Source organism: Hippocampus comes, unplaced genomic scaffold (assembly GCF_001891065.2).
Source record: "Hippocampus comes isolate QL1 unplaced genomic scaffold, H_comes_QL1_v1.1 scaffold252, whole genome shotgun sequence".
Lineage (NCBI taxonomy): Eukaryota > Metazoa > Chordata > Actinopteri > Syngnathiformes > Syngnathidae > Hippocampus > Hippocampus comes.
In genome coordinates, this window is record NW_017805485.1 from 333,174 (window position 1) to 353,970 (window position 20,797).

The 20,797-nt window shown below is 42.2% G+C and overlaps 3 protein-coding genes across 3 annotated transcripts; 1 reads left to right on the top strand and 2 right to left on the bottom strand.

The window, feature by feature from the left end:
- Positions 1 to 481: 481 nt before the first annotated feature.
- LOC109519515 (transmembrane protein 151B-like) lies at positions 482 to 6,820 on the bottom strand. Its single transcript, XM_019876090.1, has 2 exons — positions 6,320 to 6,820; positions 482 to 3,778 (listed from the first exon to the last, which is right to left on the bottom strand). Exons 1-2 carry the CDS (start codon positions 6,413 to 6,415, stop codon positions 2,369 to 2,371), a joined length of 1,506 nt encoding a protein of 501 aa, XP_019731649.1. The 5' UTR covers positions 6,416 to 6,820; the 3' UTR covers positions 482 to 2,368.
- A 901-nt stretch (positions 6,821 to 7,721) lies between these two features.
- grxcr1b (glutaredoxin and cysteine rich domain containing 1 b) lies at positions 7,722 to 8,795 on the bottom strand. Its single transcript, XM_019876143.1, has 2 exons — positions 8,358 to 8,795; positions 7,722 to 8,168 (listed from the first exon to the last, which is right to left on the bottom strand). Exons 1-2 carry the CDS (start codon positions 8,766 to 8,768, stop codon positions 8,124 to 8,126), a joined length of 456 nt encoding a protein of 151 aa, XP_019731702.1. The 5' UTR covers positions 8,769 to 8,795; the 3' UTR covers positions 7,722 to 8,123.
- Positions 8,796 to 9,200: 405 nt separating this feature from the next.
- Positions 9,201 to 19,328, top strand: utp25 (UTP25 small subunit processor component). Its single transcript, XM_019876141.1, has 13 exons — positions 9,201 to 9,294; positions 10,167 to 10,456; positions 10,778 to 10,817; positions 11,993 to 12,167; positions 12,245 to 12,475; positions 12,574 to 12,662; positions 12,754 to 13,164; positions 14,509 to 14,725; positions 14,807 to 15,009; positions 15,424 to 15,606; positions 17,084 to 17,193; positions 17,646 to 17,891; positions 18,958 to 19,328. Exons 2-13 carry the CDS (start codon positions 10,356 to 10,358, stop codon positions 19,211 to 19,213), a joined length of 2,262 nt encoding a protein of 753 aa, XP_019731700.1. The 5' UTR covers positions 9,201 to 9,294; positions 10,167 to 10,355; the 3' UTR covers positions 19,214 to 19,328.
- The last annotated feature ends 1,469 nt before the right edge of the window (positions 19,329 to 20,797 follow it).

Consider the following 20,797-nt stretch of genomic DNA (forward strand, 5'->3'; position numbering starts at 1 on the left):
GGGGGGCGTGTCCAACCACGGAGGCGCCATTGATTCCAGCTTCGTCACATACTCTCAAAACATGCACGATAGATTGCATGAAGACTAAATTATCAATAAGTGTGAACGTGAATGATTGGTTTTTTGGTTTCAAACAGCCCTGTGATTTGCAGGTGCAGTCCAGGATGGGAAAGGCTTCAGTTTCCCAGTGATCCTATCGATGACAATGTAAAATAATAGACGAATGGATAAAGGACACAATACAAAGAGTCTTAATTGTACCCCTGAGGCAGCTGCGCCTTGCCCATTTAAACACACATAGGCTTGTACTGACATTTATTGCAGAAACTGATTTCCAGCATAAGATAGAACTGCTTACATATTTTTAATATAATCACTTTTAGCCTACAGTAATATGAAGAATAGGACAGCAATAATGTAAATTTGTACAACAAGTAAGAAATTCGATTTGTTACATATGATGCAATACAGCAGTGGTTGTACAGTGTATGCTCCGGTACAACATTGATATAACAAATATACCACATAAGACCTGGTAGATGGGGGCCACTGCTATACATTTTGAATACGATATTACTGTATTTTCAACATACATCAACATTCAGCTTCAGTACAAGTCAGAGCCTTTTGTCATTTCAAGTGCATAATACTGGTTTGACTACACTGAATATTAAATATTTGCTTGACTATGTTCACCAGTTTCATGTAATACAAAAAAATCAGTATTATAAAATGGTGTACCAAGTGTCTCAACATATGAGCACTAACATATTTGCATTAATTGAAGTAAACTCCATTTGAAAGAGCTGGATAAATGTAGAGTAGAGATGTGGTGTGATGCATGAACTCCTTTTCCAATAGCTACATAAGTGACACGTGCTACATAATGTACGCTGGTGGCTGACATTCAGCAATGTTTGTGAAATACACTGTGTTAGGACATAATTATGCAATTGCGGTCATGAATCTGGTGCCCTGATGATGATTTTTTTGCAGATAAATACAGACCGAGTGTCAGTGTTTGAAAGATGCAGTCACGACGTTTGTAACCATCTCATCATGTAAAATGTAAACCTCTGTCTGCAAGATTTATGCAGGTGATATTACAGTTGACAGGTCATTTTCTGATCGTGGCAGTTGGTATTAAAAAAAAAAGTATGCTTGAAGAGAATATCTTCAACCAACATGATCAAAATCACCTTCATAAATCAAGATCACTATACGTGCCGTATACATGTACTTTGTATACCATACTCAAAGTTTGCAAAATATAAACTGCCCACTAATTGACGATTCTTCTACAAGCAATTATGCGGGGAAAACAATTCAAATGAATTTCCGATATAACAGTCAAACTGAGAGAGATTTTCAAAAGCATACCGAGGAACAGCATTGGACTTCATTGTACAAGAGTATGTCTGTGACTGGCTGGCAACCGGTCCAGGATGTCCTCTGTCCACCTCTTACGCACAATCCTAATGAGGAAAAGTGCTTTTCATCCTACATGGATAGATGCACATGAATCAAGTACATGGTATTTAAGAACATTCAGTCTCTTGCTTCAGGTTAGCCAAAGAAAAAAACATTTTTTGTAAAAGTCTGACAAAAATGTCCATGATCTGTAGCCGAAAGTGCATAGAATTTCTCTCAAGGGAGTGAGTATGCATGTTCCCCCTGTACTCCGGCTTCCTCCCACATCCCCAAAACATTCTTTTGAGGTCAAATCTATATTGTCCGTAGGTGCAAATGAGAGAGTGAAAGGCTTGTTTGTCTATTTGTGCCCCGTGATTCGCTGGCAATCAGTCTGGGGTGTTTCCTGCAGCTCACCGGTGACTCTAATGAGGACACGCCCTATTGAAAATTAAATGAAATGAAAAGCTTCTGAATGTAAACTAATAATAATAGTAAGCATGTATCGTGTGGAATAGATTCATGTTTCGATCTGCTTCCTTTCATATGAATGAGTGCAACTAATATTCTTCATTTTAATTCCACTTGGGATGATTCTACTTGGGTTTTGCATTTATTGCTGTAGTTAGAAGTAGGTCAACCGTGGGCTAAAAATTTCATCAAACTTGCCAAGTAACTAGTCACCGATGATGCACATATTTGAACTTTTAGACATGTCCATTTTTTTTTTGCATGAGGCAACTGCAATGCCACTTTTATATATCGAGATTTTCAAAGCTATGGCAATGATGTGCAGTGTTAACAGTCTTTGTACGTGTGTAAGTTTCACATATCACGAATCACACTTATTGCTTTGCTAATTCACACATTCAGGATTTAGGCATTTGTGTATCACTCATGCAGCCAAGTGTTTGTATGCTACAGATATTCTCAATTTGTTTTTGTTTTTTTCATGCGGTCATAATGAAGTCTCCACACAAGAGCCGTTTCTGTGGAAGGACCTGTGGTTGTGGCAGTTCTCGCTGCAGTGGACGATGAGCAGCGGGTAGCACAGTGCGTCGTCGTAGTCCGGGGGTTCTTCGTCGTCCGTGGTGAGGCGCTCCGACAGACAGCGGGTGTTTTCGCTGGGACTTTCCTGTTCGTCCAAGCTCCCGCTCCTCCAAAAGCAGCTTCTTTGTGATCCGTAGCGTCGCGCCAAGGAAAATCGGCTGCCGCTGAAGGGGATTCGGGAGCTGGCTCCCGTGCAGATGCTGAGGGCGCTTCTGGAGAACACTGAAGAGCAGCTGATGGCCCTGTGGCAGCGCTCACAATTCTGACGCATGCCACTGAAGCTGGAAGGGCACTGGGCTAGATCCATGAGGCCTGCCTCTGAGTAACTGGGCACCAACTGCTGGTTGGACCGAATGTGCCACTCCAATTCTGTGCTGTCGATAGTGTTTACACGAGGGATACGTCGCCAATACGGACGATCCTCACACGGCGTAACCGGAATGTAATCATGTCCAAAGAGTTTCTCGACACGATAGTGAACGTATGCGGTTCGATACTCTGTGAAAACCCGGAGAGGCCATGAGAAGGTGAGGAATGAGGCGAACCAGAAGACATAATGGGACAGATACCAGGGGTGGTGCTCTGGGTTGGACAGAGCCATGATGTATTCCTTCAGCTCAATGTTTTTCAGGTGCATGCCCTCCCTGGCCTCCATGTAGTCATCGAGGCCTTCGTTGTCGGTGAAAAATCTCGCTCGCTGTGTCAGGTACGAATTCTCAGATTCAACATTGGCGAAGCTGAAGCACTTGGTAAAACGCATCTTTGTGAGGGCTGACTTCTCCAGGCTTAGCAACTGCTTGGAGACGTCTTTCACTCCGCAGTGACCGTAGTCAAATTCGGCTTCCGCCACGTGAGTGTTGACTCGCTCGTGGTAAACCTGGGTACTGGTGTACGCGTCCCCATTCCGGTAGCGTGTGACTTGCCTGGTGCGACGCACATAGTGGTAGCTGATGGCCTTCCACCAGATGCAAGGTTTGGCTTGCTGCATTCTTTGGATTCGCTCATAAATGCCATCCACGTCGACTTTGTGCTGCAGCTCGTTCTGCACGTGACAGTGCCAGCATTCCACCAGGTAGACCAAGTAGAGCATGCCCAGGAGGGCCAGAGGAATGTAAATGTAACCATCGGAGCAGGGACTGTCATGGTACATCATGGATTTGCCTTTGAACGCACTGTCAAAGGTGAGGCGGGTCACCTCGGTCACATGACACCAAACCATAGCTCCCATGCAACCGTACATGAGAACGGACAAGAGAAGGCATTTCCAGAAACTCTCCCGACACAGTGACTTGCTCAGAGATTGCTTGAGGGGTTTTTGCTGCAGGGAAAGAAGAAAGAAGGAAATATATAAAAACTCTGACAAGGATCTCCTTGTAAGAAATACAAACATGACCGGTATTGTTTTGATTGTTGGTTCTTTGTTATGTTTCATTTCGTTTATTGTGATCTCCATTAGTTTTGGCAGACTGCATCGCGATTCTTTCTGGAATCCACTTGCACCATTATCTTTAGAGTGCGATACACCACTACAAAAAAATACACACAACAAAACAACAAAAATGACAACACCTTAAAGCAATAACAACAAACACATACATTCACAATATTTCCCAAGCGTAGACGAAAACACACCTCATAAATAGCGAGTTGGATACATGTAAATCAGTATATATTAATTAATCCCAGTATTTTACATTTATTGCCCCAAAAAGCTTACGGATTTGATCATCTTAGTTTAACATTTTACACTACGCAGCCTCAACCAACAGCCGCAGACAGACTGACTTAAAATGCTCTTTCACTGGTAATATCTTAAACGGATGTCAATTATTTTCTTGAATTAACAATTTTTTACTGGTTTCATTTTTTACATTATCAATGTATTTCGCCCATGCTAATTTATCATCAACTCCTATCCCCGGAAAATGGTTTCTTGAAGTAATTCAAATGCCACGTTCATTCACATATAATTGGTAAATTCAGTTTAGGCTCATTCATTGAAATTGTTGTTGTTCCAAGTAACGTGCATTTTTTGGAAGTGACTTTTACCATTTATTTGTTAGCAGGAAAAAAAATGACACTGCCAATTTCAATTCTTTGTCGAGACGTGGAACACAGCAAGCAAAAGACAAGGCAAAGCAAGGCAGCTTTATTTATATAGCATATTTCATACACAAGGAAACTGAATGTGATTCACACAGCCAAAAGCGCAGCCCCTGCAAGCATTTACAAACAGAACACTTAACGACATACAGAATCAAAGCAGCGAGAAGAAAAGTGGCTTATAAAAATGACAAAGAGGACACGCATTGACAACATTTAAACACATGAAGAGAAGACTGAAAGAAAAACATTTAAAAGTGAATAAATAAGAGTATGTCTCCTAAATAACTAAAAAAAAAATATGATGTATGATTGATGAGAAGACCTGAATCCAAATTACGGTGGGGGAGCAAAGTTTTGAAGCTGGATTAAAAAACATTTACACTTCGGGCTGACTTCACTTCTGTTGGCAGCGTATTCCTTTTGTGCACAGCAAAAACAGCGAAGAAGAATAACAATACAACTTTTCTATAAATCTGGATTAAAATGCAGATCGCAAATTTCATTTATTTTATAATGATTATATGATTTGTAATCCTACTGGCCAGATTGGGCCTATCGGAGAAAGAATTCATGCTCAACGTGGGCCCAATTAGACAAGGTCATGACTCATGAGCAAACTGTCATGGTTGATGTGTTTGGGACCAACAGGTGGCTCCGTAGGGCTCCACCTACAGCGGCACTGTTGGCCATCATGTCATTCGTATGTTTTCTGTTAAAAGGACTCCCAGCCCGACCACTCAGTGTCGGGTCATCGTTTCTGTTGCTGTCACTGCTTCTGTTGGTCAGTATTTGTGTCTTACTGCCATGGATTTTTGTTTGTATTGCTTTTTTTTTGTGTGTGTCTGCCATGGGCTGCTGTTTTTTTTTTTTTTAACTTTGGATTCTTGTTGATTGAAGGTCTCTGTTCTGGATTTAGTTTTCTCAGTGTTTTGCTAATACAATTTGTCAAGTTCACCCTGCACCTCCCTCCAGCCAAAATAACCAGCTACACATACACACACACACACACACACACACACACACACGCACACACACACACACACTGTACTGTATCGTGTAGTGACTAAACAATGCAGTTTTACGATGTGCACTGTTGGATTGAGCCAGGCCTAAGATAAACAATATACAGTAAATGATGAAACAGGAGCGCCATGTCAAGATGAAGTGATGGAAATGTGATGGATTTATTGCAAAATAAATTAACAAGTTAATGGGTTAACTCCGAGGAACACACAACAAGAAAAATACTCATCCCAAAAATATGGTTTGTTCAGTGTGTGTAGAGCTTTTTGGTGTGTGTGATAGGTTTTTGGGGGTGGTTGTGAGAGGTTTACATAATTTTTGTTCCCACTTTTATTTCCATTGATTATCCTCACAAAAAGGAAATCACACATCGATGTGCTTTTATACACGTGGTGGCTCATCAGTGGGGTGACAGTGTTTTGAATTTTCAACATGTAAAATTTGTTTTTTTGGGCTGCTGCACTGGACTCCAGCAATGAGTTGTATGTATTGTACATTGAGGCACACAAATCCTAGCATATCTCTAATGTTGACAGTGCAAATCCCACTTTTTATATACTATTGCATTTTGGATAGTGGTGGTTTTCGCACACCCAATGAGAAGACAGTGTGGCACCGTCCTTCTGTGAAAACACATGAGTCCACATTAGCATCGCAAGCCGTCAACGCATGCACATGGATTGGTTTACCTTCCCTAACACACAACAAGATGTATGCGTTAAGAAGATACCTCCTCCCTGGTGTCTTCTTCAAACACGACGGTGGTAGTAGTGGTGGTGGCGGTGCTGCTTTCGCTGGCAGTCGCAGCCGACGCTGGAGGAGACATGATGCCGATCGGCGATTGATGATGATGACGGGGCGTGGAGTACCTCGTTAATGCACACCCATCTTGACTGACAGCAGCTACAGTTTGAGGTAAGCGAGGGGGAAAAAAAGCTCAAGACGCCCGGAAGGACTTGGGAGACAACTCTGTGAATGCGGTGGCTCGAAGATGGATGCGCGCGTGTGGGAAAGCCCGCATCCAAAACTACCACCCGCCCCTTTGCGCCCCCTCTTTACGGTGTTCCGCAGTAACACGATAGCAAATCGGGGTTCAGAATATTATGCCACACAGAGCATGACCTGCACTTCCGGGTCGCGGCTTTTATCAGACGACGTCGTTCGTGGCGTGTTTACGCTTGGTAGGGTTGCTCTCCATGGTGCTGAGGTAGGCAGGAGGCAGGTAGCCCACACAGTGAGACGAGGCTGTTGCAGAAATCACTTAAAGGGAAAGCACCGCTCACACCTCCCAAAACAACAACACTACACTGCTGCGCATCTGGCGTTTTTTTTTTAACTCAACCAAACACGAATAATTGAACACATCACATCCCATTTTATAAGATGCAGTTTTTCCTGAAATATGCTTTGTAAATATGTTCTTGTCTGTGTTTGTGAGCACAACAATGGGGAAACCCACCTCGTTTTCAGCTGAATCCAGAGCCGGTCAGTGCCTCTGGATTCAGAAGATTGAAGAGCTTCACGCGTAAAAACCATACCAAAGAAATCATACGAATGAATCGTTGAGGTGAGAAACCAAATATAGCAACATCCAAAATAACGCATGCACTGTAAAAGTATCATCTGTCTTGTAATGTTTGGTTTAAAGAAAAAGATGCAATGGCAACATGCAAGAATCATTATTTATACAAGAACAGCAATGAGCACGGGAAGAAGCGTTTCATGGCGTTACTTGTTCCGACCTAATGTTACTTTTCAGAGGAGACACGAAAGCTCAAATTTGGGGATGATAAAAAGATTAATTCACTTTAAAATTTCCCCATTCCTTTTCAACATGGTAAATCGTTAAGAGCTCACTGAAAATGACAGTTACTTTAAAATGAAATATAACCGTTTCCTAACTACTAACGTTACTAACACAACATTAAAGCGGTTCATGATGCCTGTCGTCTTTACGATGGTGGTCTAATATGACTGTATAATTATGCACCATTATTAACTTCTCTATGTGTTTGTCTGTGAACTGCAGTATGTTGCAACTGAGACAACACATGGGGAAAAAATACATCAAAAAACTTTTTTACACCTTATTTACTTTAGTGAGAGAAACTGAAAATAACTAACCCCAAGAGTCGGTCAAATGTTGATTTATTTTATTTAACAAATGGGCAACCAACAAAAAATCTGCAACACAGAAAACTTAATTTACTATTACATCTTAACATATGAGGTGACTACTGTGCGTAAGAAGCTACCAAAAGTACAGTATCAAATGTAATTCCAAAGGCACAGTCCAGTCAGTGTGTGCCACACAGACCCAAAAATCATAGTAAATTCGGCATTCACACGAGACATTCAATATACAAAAAAACTGGGGAGATGCCCAGCCCACACTAAATTAACGGAAAGGTAACAAAACACAACAGGGTGAGGGGCCACAGAGTGGACCACTGAGCACAGAACAATGTATTCTAACAAAGTAGAACTAGATTAATGAAACAAACTGCGTTTGTCTTGCTTTAATTATAAAGAATCTAATCTTTTTCCCAAGGTCTCCTTTTCTGGTGACGAAGTGGTCCCTTAAAGAAAGACAGAATACAATTTATGGCTACATCACTTCATCTGAAAGACAAGCATAAATCCTGACGTTCTTATGCACTAGCATACTTTCAAGAATCCTATCGCACGGTTGCTCCCATTCGTCAAAACGATGGTGCCAATTACCACAAATCATTGAAATAATTAATTAAATATCAACTTCTACTTACAGAATACATTTTGGAGAGGTTGTTGAAAAGCACTTGGCCTGCGCTGACTTTGTTCCTCACCCCTCTTACGGTCCCGTTTTTGCTGCAAATATTGAGCCGTGTGTAGCTGAAGAGCTTCTCTCTCTTGGCACTAGCATACAAAAGCAGGTCATCAGGTTCGCTTCCATTCTCCTCCATCGAAGAGTCAATCACCAGGCCTTTCAGGTGGCTGTTGGCCTCGCTGGTAGGGGATGAGACTCTACGCTGCGCCTCTGGACCGCCGCTGCTGTCCAAGTCCACTGGGTCAGACACTGACCCGCACCACCGTGTCTCATCCTTGAACACCTCAGCCAACACACGGCCGCTGTTGGCAGATGCTACTCTGAACCTGACCGTCCTCACTGTCTCCTCTTTGACTTTGGAGCCCTCCATTTGACCACCACAATACTTCACATTTCACACCCCAGTCAACAACACCGGACATACTCTTTCAATCTAAGCCGTAACCAATTACTGCGCACATATCCAACACAAACATCCCGACGTGCCAAAATGAACCGAAAATACCCAGAGTGCAAAAACCAGACACCAAACTGTTGAATAATAAAGGAGCCTCTGTCATGGCAACAGCTAAAACGGGCAAACCGTAAACTGATACGTATCAGCATGTTCAATAATGGACTGGCCGTTTTCCAGGAGAAGATATCTGTGTCTTGTCTCGAAACGACATACGAGCAGAGGTGTGATAAACTGGCACTGACCGAGTATTACCCCTCAAGGAACTACCGATGACCTTCTGCGCTAACTGCTCCCTTGTAACTTTTGTTTGACCCTGCAATCTGAAGAGTTTCTCACCCAGGTGTTCTACTGGACACTCATTCTGTAAACGCCACGTTCAACAGGAGGGAAGCACTGTGGAAGAGTGGGTACAGTCAAAATCGATAGTCAAAGGGGTCAAGTCTTGGGTAACTTGCATTTTTGGAATGTAGGTGCAGGGTGAATAGTTTGGGATTTTTGATAATACTATTTTGTGTTGACTTTTGTTTTTTTTGTTTTTTTAAATTTAGTTGGCTTTGATTTTTGTTTTCAGACCAGGTTTGTTAGTTTGTATTAGTCATTATTTATTCAACAATGATTTGCTTTAGTTTAGTTTGTTTTCGTTTTTTCAATATATTTGTCAAGTGCAAAAAAAAAAAAAAAAGCAACACTAAGTATTGTCTTATAAAGTCAAGTAAACATCTTCCTTCTTTGGTATGTGCATACAGCAATATCAAAATAAATACTAATCCAAAATGAACTTTGAAAGCTCATGTGTGATATTAAACAGCTTTTTGTACGACATCAATTTCATGTTGAAGATTGGATTTTGATGTCATATTGAGGTTGAATTGACATCAGATACCCTATTTTTAAATTTGCCTCAGTTGTTTTTTGAAAATTGTGAAATGTATATTGTTTAAGTAGGTCAGTGATGCCATATTGAGGTTGAATTGACATCAAATACCCTATTTTTAAATTTGCCTCAGTTGTTTTTTACGATGGCCTGAAAATTGTGAAATGTATATTGTTTAAGTAGGTCATTCCCGAACAGTGTGCCATGAGATCATCAGGTGTTCCCCCAGGAAATCATCCAAATTCACCAAACTGGTTGGGCAATGATAATATTTCTCTCTATTTCATTCGTTCATCTGTCTATGGCAGTGACAGGCAGGACAATTAAATGGTGTTCCACATAAATAATTAACCGGAGTGTGCCACCTTTGTTTTATGATGTGCCAGAACCCAGGAAATTTTTCTAACATGAAATCTGTGTCTTGGCTCAATAAACAGGCTGGGGAAAAAAGATCAGGACCCTCGAAGTGTGTTTTTTCCGTCCCAGCGATACACTTTTGAGGACAGTACTTCCTGCCTGGGTCTGACGTGTAAATCTCCTCCGGTGCTATAGATGGCAGTAGCACGCAGCTATTGAAGATTAACCAACACGAGTTCGTCATTCACGTGGGACAGATTAGTGTCAACATGGGGAAAAGAAGACACAATAAGCAACTTTTGACCAGTTTGTCTAAAAAACAGAAGAAACACTTGAAAGAGTTTGGAGAGGAGCATCCATTTCACGACGTGTAAGTTGCAAAGGAAACGTCTAAAAGGCTGAAAATGGACGATTTCGAGTCAACTAGCTAAGTAAGATGTTGGTTTCTGTTCGGTATCTGTATGGAAGCTTGTTTTCAGTATTGGCCAACATAGTACTGTATTACTGTACAATATTTATAGTGTCAGTGAAATTGTAGTAGTTATATAGTGTAAATGTGTGTTGGAAGTTAAGTTTTCTGCTCAGTTATTTGATGCGGTTTGTAATTTCTGAGAACGTTTCCACAAGATGCTGCAATTTCGTATGTTTCTGTTCTCCTATTTTAACTTGCCCTGATATTTTGTTTTTGCAGAGTCAATGATAAATCTTTAAAGACACAAGTAGTGGAACTGGTGAGTGATGCTATTCCCTTAAACCGGACCCGTGGGTCGTTTCAAAATGTGTGGCCTTTTTAACAACCAACATGATGTATTGATTGTACTAAGTTATCAAGAAAAAAAAATCTGTATTTTTGAAAAACAACTATTTCAAAATAACGCTAAATAAATTCTGTGCTGTAAAATAAAAAAGTTAAGTGAAAAGAAACGCTTAAGATTTTTGTGTACATGCTAGGTGTGTTAAATCTGATCTTTTTGTGTACTCGTTCACGTTACAAAAACAAATGCGTCTTCTAATGTGAACGCTACACATCCGTGATGTGACACGCATGCACACAAAGCTGATGTCGCATGACTCGGACCCAAAAAAACGACGTCATATGGCACAGGATTTTCAGAAGTAAATATAGCCCTGCGTGTAGGGGCTCATTTCATCACATACCGCCAGAGTAGTGAGGTGGGAGAAGGTAGAAATATTTTGGGGCCATGAGGCAATGCGCCTCGATCTCTCATTTAATGGCATGGCTCCTCAAGATGATGTCGCTTTGTTGCTACATGTAATGAATGAAGCGTCTGTGTGTTCAACTGTCACCACTAATTTTTATTCTATTCTTTATGTTTCAAGTGGGTTTAAATTAATGACAAATGTCAAGACGACAACTGTTACCGTATTTTCATGACCAAAAGGCGCACTTAAAAGTCTTAAATTTTCTCCAAAATGGACGGGAAGCCTAATAATGTGGGTCGACTTGTGTATGCACATAGTTCTGAAATCTATGATTGCTGTTGTGTGACTTCGTTGAGGGGTCCGCTTGACTGTTGTGACGATGTGCTGTTCATATAGAGCAGGGGTGCCCAACCTTTTTTGACCCAAGGGCTACTTTTCAAGGAGCCAACCTCTGAATTCAAGGTCAACTAATCCATGGTGCCTTCGTTTTATGAAACTGGGCCATCTATCGATTCGGGCAAGGATTACCCTACAGACAGCACTACTTTGCTCATTCTATTTGCGTTGCACTGCCAATCCCATCGTGAATGGCGCCTTTTTCGACAACCGCAAGCAATACTGTATTATCATAGACAACATTTACATTACATCCACAAAGACGCCTTCTGGGGTACTTCAGTGCTGATTTTCCCATTCCAATTGTTTTTCTTCCACCCTTCATGCTGGTATTTTAAAATTCAAGGCATCAAGCCCAGAACAGTCTGATGCTGAGCTGGATGATCTGGAGAATGAAGAGGAAGAGGAGGAGCCAGAGCAGAAAACAGCCTATCAGAAACTTCTTTCGACACTTAGTCAACCCAACCACATTGACCAAAGTGAAGAGGAGAGCACAGATGAAGAGGAGCTTGTTGACGAAGGCATGCTAAGAGTAAACTATGCGTATGGATTGTGATTATGCTCATTACTGTTGTAATAAGCAAAGTGTTATTTGCAGAAAACTGTGCTGGTGTTAACCAAGATGATGGCGATGAAGAGGCTGGGGAGGAGGAGGAACCCGAAGACTCTGGCGTAGCACTTTCTCAGTCATTAGAAGGCGAGGAGGAGGAGGAAGCACGGGGTGAAGAATTCATTGACAAGGAGAATGAGTCCCAATTCTGCCTGGACACCAACTTGATTGATGAGAGAGGGCCCGAGGAGGTTGTTGATGTTGCTGACCAAGACAAAGGTGAGGAGCAAAGAAGAAACATGTTGATCCAACTGATTTGATATTTTTCAGAACTTGAAGAAAAAGACATGTACTGAATGTGTAATTTGTACTTCCAGATATGTTTTTCCAGCATTTGGGCACAGAGCTGAGTGAAGATGATGTGCAAAAAATTACATCAGGCAGCAAAGCAAAGGCCCAGATCACGGTACTCACTGAAACATAATCTGCACTGTGGGCTTTTAAATCATTAAAAAAAAAACAATTCTTTTGTTGTTGCTTTATTTTGCTGAACTCAGTGGCCAAAATTTGGCTCGCTTCTCTGCGTCACTCCCTTGGAGAGGTTCGGCCCCATCAGCTCTTCCAAAGACACTGAGCTCCCAGCCTTCCACAAACTCTTGGAAGCCGGTTGCAAGAATATGAACGTGTCTGGAAACTCCAAGGATGAAGCTGAGGAGGCGAGTCCTCTCCAGCTGGAGCTGTTGGCTCTAATGGGAACATACAAAGACCTCTACTACTCAGAGACCTGCCCTTTGAAGGTGGGCCCGCAGGTTCGAAACGCTTACTGCCTCCATGTTCTCAACCACGTGCTGAAAGCCAACTCCAGCGTCTTGGCTCACAACGCTCAGCTCAAAGAGCATCAGCAGCAGGCAAAGCGTGGAGAAGTATTGCAAGATGAACTCAGAGACCAAGGTCTAACCCGGCCCAAGGTAAATACTCGCTACAGTCAGTGAATACTTGATTTCTTTACAGGTAGCTAACAGTGTTAATTATCGTGCCAAACTTCTTGCATTCAAAAATTCTCTGTCGAATTTGAAAGAAAAAAAAAAAACACACAAGTTGGATGTACAGTTGTGATCATTGGCCGATTTTCAGTTCATGTTACCAAAGCTATGGGTTCAGTTCAAGCACTATGTAAGTTTTTCGTTTGCATTGCCCCAAATTATCAAGACCAGTAAATCGACAGTAAATATTCATTTTGTAACTTTCATTCTGTCCACCCATCCATTTTTAATACCACTTATCCTGTTCAGGGTCACAAGGGGCTGGAGCCATTACTTTGCCCTTAATTTTAGTGACGATAGTACACAGTCATAGCCATGAATGCACGTGTGTAGTATGAAGACACTCAATATGATATTATCACTAAAACCTAGCATACTGTATTATATGAGGGTCATTCAATAAATAAGGTGATTTTTTGGTATAAGGACTTGTCATACGGATAGAAGCGTACTTTTAAAAAAAAATAAAAAATCTACGTCGTCTCCCAGCACTGTCACACATTTTTCCCATCTGTGCACAAGCTTCCATAATCCCTCAGCGTAAAAATCTTTGGACTGATGTCTCAGCCAGTCAGTCGCTCACAACACTTTTGACTTCATCGTCACTTCCAAACTTCGTGCCAACTACCGTGAACTGCTGAGGCAGGTCAAGAAAGGCATCAAAAACAAAGGCAAGTGTCATCTGTCTGAAGGAGTCATCTTGCATCATGACAACATAAGGCCTCACACAGTAGCCCAAACGGTGCAGACCATCAACGAGCTGGGCTGGGAACTGCTCCGTCATCCCCCATACAGCCCGGACCTTGCTCCTTCAGACTTTCACCTGTTTGCTCTCTTACATGCATTCACGAGAGGCACAAAGTTTCAAAGTGACTATGAAGTCAAACATGTTGTGAGCGACTGGCTGAGACATCAGTCCAAATATTTTTACGCTGAGGGACTGTGGAAACTTGTGCACAGATGGGAAAATTGTGTGACAGTTCAGGGAGACTACGTTGAAATAAAAAAAGTAAGCTTCTATCTGTATTAGAAGTCCTTATACGAAAAAATTCACCTTATTTATTGAATGACCCTCATATTAGGAATATATGGGGCCAGTAACACTTCTCTCAGCGTCACCACGTATAAAACTTGAAGTCAGACCATGGATCAAGCCAACTCACTCGCAATCCTAATGAGGACAAGCACTCCACAAAACAGATGGATGGCAGAATCTTTGTGTCTATTTAATGCTGCTTGACTTTAACGCATGATCTTATAACCTGGCAGGTCCTGATTCTTGTGCCCTTCCGAGGTGGAGTTCTGCATATCGTCCACACACTCATCAGTTTGCTGGAGAGCAAAGGCAAGAAGGTGGTGGTCAGCAACAAGAAGCGCTTCAAAGACGAGTACGGACAGGGCTCGGATGATAAACCGGCCAAACTGCGCAGACCGGACGATTACCACGCCATCTTCTCGGGCAATGTGGACGATCACTTCAGGATAGGTGCAGCTGAAGCAAAAAGAGCCACACGAGTCCACCCTTTTTGATTTTCTGTCTGATGCGGTGCTTGCTGTCTCTCTTCAGGTGTCTCCATAATCAAGGGCAACATGCGCCTCTACTCCCCCTTCTACCAATCTGACATCATCATTGCATCCCCACTGGGCCTCCGCACAGTAATGGGAGTGGAAGGAGAATATAAGAGGGACTTTGACTTCCTCTCCTCCATCCAGATACTAGTAGTCGACCAGGCTGATGTCTTCCTCATGCAGAACTGGGAACACGTCTTGGTAGGATACTCTCGCCCTCTGAACTTAAGTATAGGCGCCCGCTTCAAATACTAGTGGTACTACAGCTCTATCCATCAATCTATCCGCCATTTTTCTCTTATCTGGTTCGGGTCATGTGCGCTGGAGCTGAAACAGACAAGTCCGGCCCCATCATTTAAATATGTGTTCGAAATGCGTTTTCAAGCTGTGCAATAAGTTGAAACAAAATCTTCAGGAACAAGAAGGAAATCTTTGTTTCTCGTGATGTTTTTACAGCTACTGGTAGATTACATGAGGTATTATTGATTGACAGTTTACATTTCTGTTAAATCGCATTCTCTTAAATGTTTTTTTTTCTTCATAGACGTCTTATTGTATTTTCTTTTATTTGACTAGTTTGCTTCAGTGTATAACTACTTCTTCTCCCTCCACCAGCATGTGATGAAACACATGAACCTGCAGCCATTAGAGTCACATGGAGTGGACTTTTCCAGGGTGCGAATGTGGAATCTCAACAACTGGGCCAGACATTACCGGCAAACACTTGTGTTCAGTTCCATCCCGGACCCTCAGATCAACAACATCCTCGCCAAACAATGTGCCAACTACCGTGGACAGGTTCTCCCCCTCATAGGCCCAATTTTTGTTGAACAGACCCAAAATAGAAATGTAAACTGGTTACGCATAACAGTGTTTCCCAATGTTTATTGAGCCAAGGCATCCACATTTTACATGAGAAAAATTTCATGTGCATTTTTCTTAATCGCACCGCCAACCAAAAAAAAAAAAAAAAAAAAAAAAACAGAAATGATGATATTGTCTCAATTTACTCACAGACAGACTTACTCAGTTTGAAATCTGTCTGCCTGTTTAATCGAACACAAAGCCGATATATTCACAGGAAGCAATGACTTTGGGGTGGACACAGCTTTATTGTACCTTCTGCCATCTCATGAAAGAGCATTTGATGGTTTTCCCTTTCATTACACATTGCTGGCACAGATAGATGAACAATGATATCTATCCATGATCCGAGGCGCTTTATTCTCATGAGGGTCATGGGTGTGCTAGAGCCTATCCCAGCTGTCTTCGGGCATGCAGGCGGGGTACACCCTGAACAGGTTCCCAGCCAAACACGGGGCACACATAGACAAACGACCATTCTGACTCACAATCCCACCTAGGGACAATGTAGAGCAGCAAAGATGGGGCGAGTTTTAGACCTCTCTCTACTCCAGCACACCTGATTCAGAGCTTGCTGATGAGCTGATCGTTTGAATCAGGTGTGTGAAGTACAGAGAGATCTAAAACAGGCAGGATATGGCTCTTGACGAACCAAGTTCCCTATCCCTGACGTTGAGTGTTGTATTAACGTACCATGCTTGTTTTTTTGACTGCGAGAGGAAACCAGAATACCTGGAGAAAACCCACACAGGCATAGGGAGAACATAAAAACTCCACACAGGAAGGCCGGGGTCCCGCAATCAAAACCCAGACCTCTGCACTGTGAGGCGGATTTGCTAACCAGTCGACTACCATGCCGCCTGAACAAAAATCCAATTGAAATTCACAAGTCGTAATTTTTGCATGACGTGAAATTGACTAATTTTGTTGCGGCACCTCGATGATGTCTCATAAGCCCACTGGAGTGCCACGAGACCATGGTTGGGAATCACTGTTCTGTTGTATCAAATCACACCATGATAATTTCTTATTTTCTAATTCCAATGAAGTTGTGACGTGTTGAACAGAAAAAACAGATCACCAGAATACAATGATTTGCAAATCATGTTATTGCATTTAATACACTGCAAAGATAGGATATTTAAAGCTCAAACTGATCAACTTGATTTTTTTTTTTTTTTTTTTAAATAATCAACTTTGAATTTTATGGCGGCAACACGTTCCAAAAAAGCTTGGATAGGGTCATGTTTACCATTGTGTTACCTCACCTTTTTACTCAACATTTGAGCAGTTAGTATGCTAAATGTTGAAGCTTTGTAGCTGGAAGTCTTTTCCATTCTTGCTTGATGTACAGCTTCGGCTGTTCCAACAGTCCGCTTGGAATATTCTCTCGTTTTGTGTTTTCCCCCAGATCTCAGTGAAGAACATCCCCAAAACAGGATCCATATGCCAAGTTCTTGTTCAGCTGCCCCACGTCTTCCAAATGTTCTCCTCTGACAGCTTCCTGAATCATGATGCACGGTAGGGTGAACCTTCCCGGCAATGGTTTTACCACCCACTTGGCGTGATGAAATTGTTCAACATTCTCCACTCAGGCATCACAAAAGATTACATTAAAATGGTATTTTGAATAATTTTACATTGATTTCATATGGCAAAAAAAAAAGCCTTAAGAAAGCATGTTTCACTGGATTGAAATATTTAAACCATATTGGCACGCGGCTACCACTGTTAACAAAAGTGTGTGTGTGGGGGGTGTCCATGTGTTTATTATCTCTCTGTTTCCCTCTGTCTCATGTTTAATCCTCACTAAAAGGTAATGTCTGCAGGGTGGAATTACAGTATCACTTTCCCGGCATTGGGAGCCCCAGCAGTTACTTAACTTAACTTACGGGTTATGGCATACCTTTGTCACCGATTGATTTGCGATTTTTATTTATTTATGTGTTTATTTTTGTCTCTGCTTCCTTTAGGTTTCAGTTCTTTGTCGATAAAGTGCTGCCTCAGTACAGGGACTCTGTCATGTCGCACACGCTGATCTACATTCCCTCTTATTTCGACTACGTGCGGTTGCGCAACTACTTGAAGAAACAGGAGATGAACTTTGTAAGCGTGTGCGAGTATTCCAGCAAATCGGAGGTGTCTCGAGCAAGGCACTTCTTCTTGAAAGGCGATAAACAGTTCATGCTATTCACTGAACGCTTCCACTTCTACAAGCGGTGAGTGCTCCCGTCGGGTGGTTTTTGATGCGACGGGGCTTCTGTTCTATTTCCTGCTGTGACAATGCTTAACACACCTAGTTAATGTTTTGGTCAGGTTTATAGTCTGCAATAAAACAAGATGGTTCTGCTTTTATCTATGTCATGAGATGACAATCCCACGGGCACCCGCAGTGTTGCTCGCTGATGGCTAATTTGCCATTACATGGCAAAGGAAACATCCAGAAGATTTGCTATAAGCTGATACCAGTCGATTAGAATTTGAGACTCAAATTACCGTATTTTCCACATGATAAGGTGGACCTAAAAGCATTCAATTTTCTCAAAAGTCGACTGTGAGCCTTATAATTCGATGCGCCTTATATATGGATCAACATTCTGATTTCTTGGATGGAGTATTTTAAATGTTCTGTAAATCGCTTTGTTACAGCCTTAGCAGTTTTGAAAGCGCTATAAAATTGTATTGTATTGTACTCACTTTAGCATAGCTCCATCTAGTGGATGCATAGCGCAACTGCAACCACTATTATAGTTTCTATTCTATGCCTTATAATGCGACGCGCCCTATATATGAAAACTGTTTTAAACTAGGCCATTCATTGAAGGTGCGCCTTATACTCCGAAGCGCCTTCTAGTGCAGAAAATACGGTCACAACTTAATGCAACACAAGAAACTGTTATGTATGAAAATAATCCAATGGGACCTTTTAAGGTCACACGCTCCAATTTCTGTGCCTGTTTTTCAAAACAAATTTGCTGAATTCTTTAGTCATCCAAGTTGAAAATAGTCTTAACGAAAGCAATTGGTAAAAAGTAAAAGCAACAACAGACACAATTGACTTCAATGTCAATGACTGATTGCTCATTTGTGGCTCTTGCTGCCTTCGCTTTTGTCTGCAGCAAGTGAAAAACAAGCTCTATTTGCCTTGAGATCAGACCACTGACTTGGTTAGTGAAAAGAAAACCAGTGTTGTTGCCTTCAAATTGTTTTGAGTTGCTTTTTTGAACCAAATGTTAAAAACTGTAGGTTTGCATAGAAAATTGAAACGTCTTTTTTTCTGTTCAGGTACACCATCAAAGGGATTCAGAATCTGATATTCTACGGCCTTCCCTCCTTCCCGCATTTCTACAGCGAGGTGTGCAACATGCTCACAGCGGGGGCTCAGGGCGAGGAAGCAAGTTGGACGTGCATGGCCCTATACTCTCGCTTTGATGGCCACAAACTGGCTGCCATCACTGGTGCCCAGCGAGCCGGACAAATGCTGCACTCCAGCAAGAGCCTTCACCTCTTTGTGACAGGAGGGGAAGATAAATCCTTCTGAATGAGCTGGCCAGTGAAAACTGTTTGGGCTGCTGAGTGGGACTTGATCGCATGCCAGGTGCAACAGCTGATGATGCGTAATCAGTCACAGACGTCCATAAACAATGTGGAACATCATGTCTGTGGTTTGAGTTGTTAGTGTTATTGCCGCAAGGTGATGCCACATTGCATTCATAGAAGTTTCAAAAATTAGCAAATAAATGTTTGACTGTCACAGTGTGGCGTGTTCACATGGCGTTTGCATCCCTGAGACCATATGACCTCCTGTATGCAGCAATACTGTCTTATTCTTGATACCTTTTGGCAAACTACATACATTCTATGCCATACCCACTTAATTATTAACTTGTGGGCTGCTGTGAGCAGGAACTTGGCCACCGAATTCTCATATGTCTCCAGTTGGAAGAAAGGCGCAAGACGGCAACCATCATCATGGAAGATGAGACGCAAAAGCTCAGCCTCAAGCGTGAAGTGGGCCTGATGGGAGCTGTGTCCCTCATTGGCGGGACAATGATTGGCTCAGGGATCTTCATGTCACCACAGACTGTGCTCGCCACCATCGGCAGCCCCGGAGCCAGTCTGGTGGTGTGGGCAAGCTGCGGTCTACTGGTCATACTTGCTTCTTTTTGCTATGCTGAATTGGGAACCGTCATTCGTGAATCAGGTGGAGAGTACATCTACATCCTCAGGACATCAGGCCCAATCGTCGCCTTTTTGTTAATCTTCAGCTCGGTGTTATTTGTGTCACCCGCCGGTATGGTTGGCATCGCGCTTAGTTTCGCCCAGGACGTTGTGACGCCCTTCTGCCCCTCCATTTTTGCTCATCAAGTGTGTGGCCGCAGCTGCGATTATTATTTTAGCGACAGTCAATTGTCTTAACGTTCGCTTCTCAATGTCAGTGCAGGTGTTTTTCATGGTGGCCAAGGTCCTGTCGCTGGCAGTTATCATCATGGAAGGTGTTGTGATGCTCGCCAAAGGACACACTGAAAACTTTCAAGACTCATTTGAAAACTCAAACGTTGGCATCAGTCCAATTGGAATTGCTTTCTACCAGGGGCTGTGGGCATATGATGGTTGGAATAATCTCAACTATGTGACAGAGGAATTAAAACGTCCAGAGGTACAGTAAGTCACTCAAGCTTTTCATTTGACATACAGAACAGTAGCTGATGTAAAGACAGCCTTAATGTTGTCTTTTGCCCGTCACCATACAAATGTTTTCATCATTGTCGAAAAAAAACTGCTTTTCTTCAAACCATAAAGCCACTTGTAAAAAAATGTCCAATTGTAAAGATTATATCCAGGGGACTTTGCATCTTGTTTGATGGGCTAGGTCAAGGTAACCCACAGCCTGCATGTGACGTCCGTCACACTTGGAGTGGCCCTTGATTAATTTCTGGGGGCGGGGGGGACTAGTGGAGCAGTTTTAAGTTGGAATAACAGTGCTCACCACTCATCACTTAAGAAGGGCTCTCACCCAAAACTAGTTCTCCTCCAGAGAAAAAGAGACCATGGGTCAGGCAAGAAGCCGTGACCAAATTAGGTCAAGAAAACATGTTTTGGGTAAAAATGAAGCGGATTATGC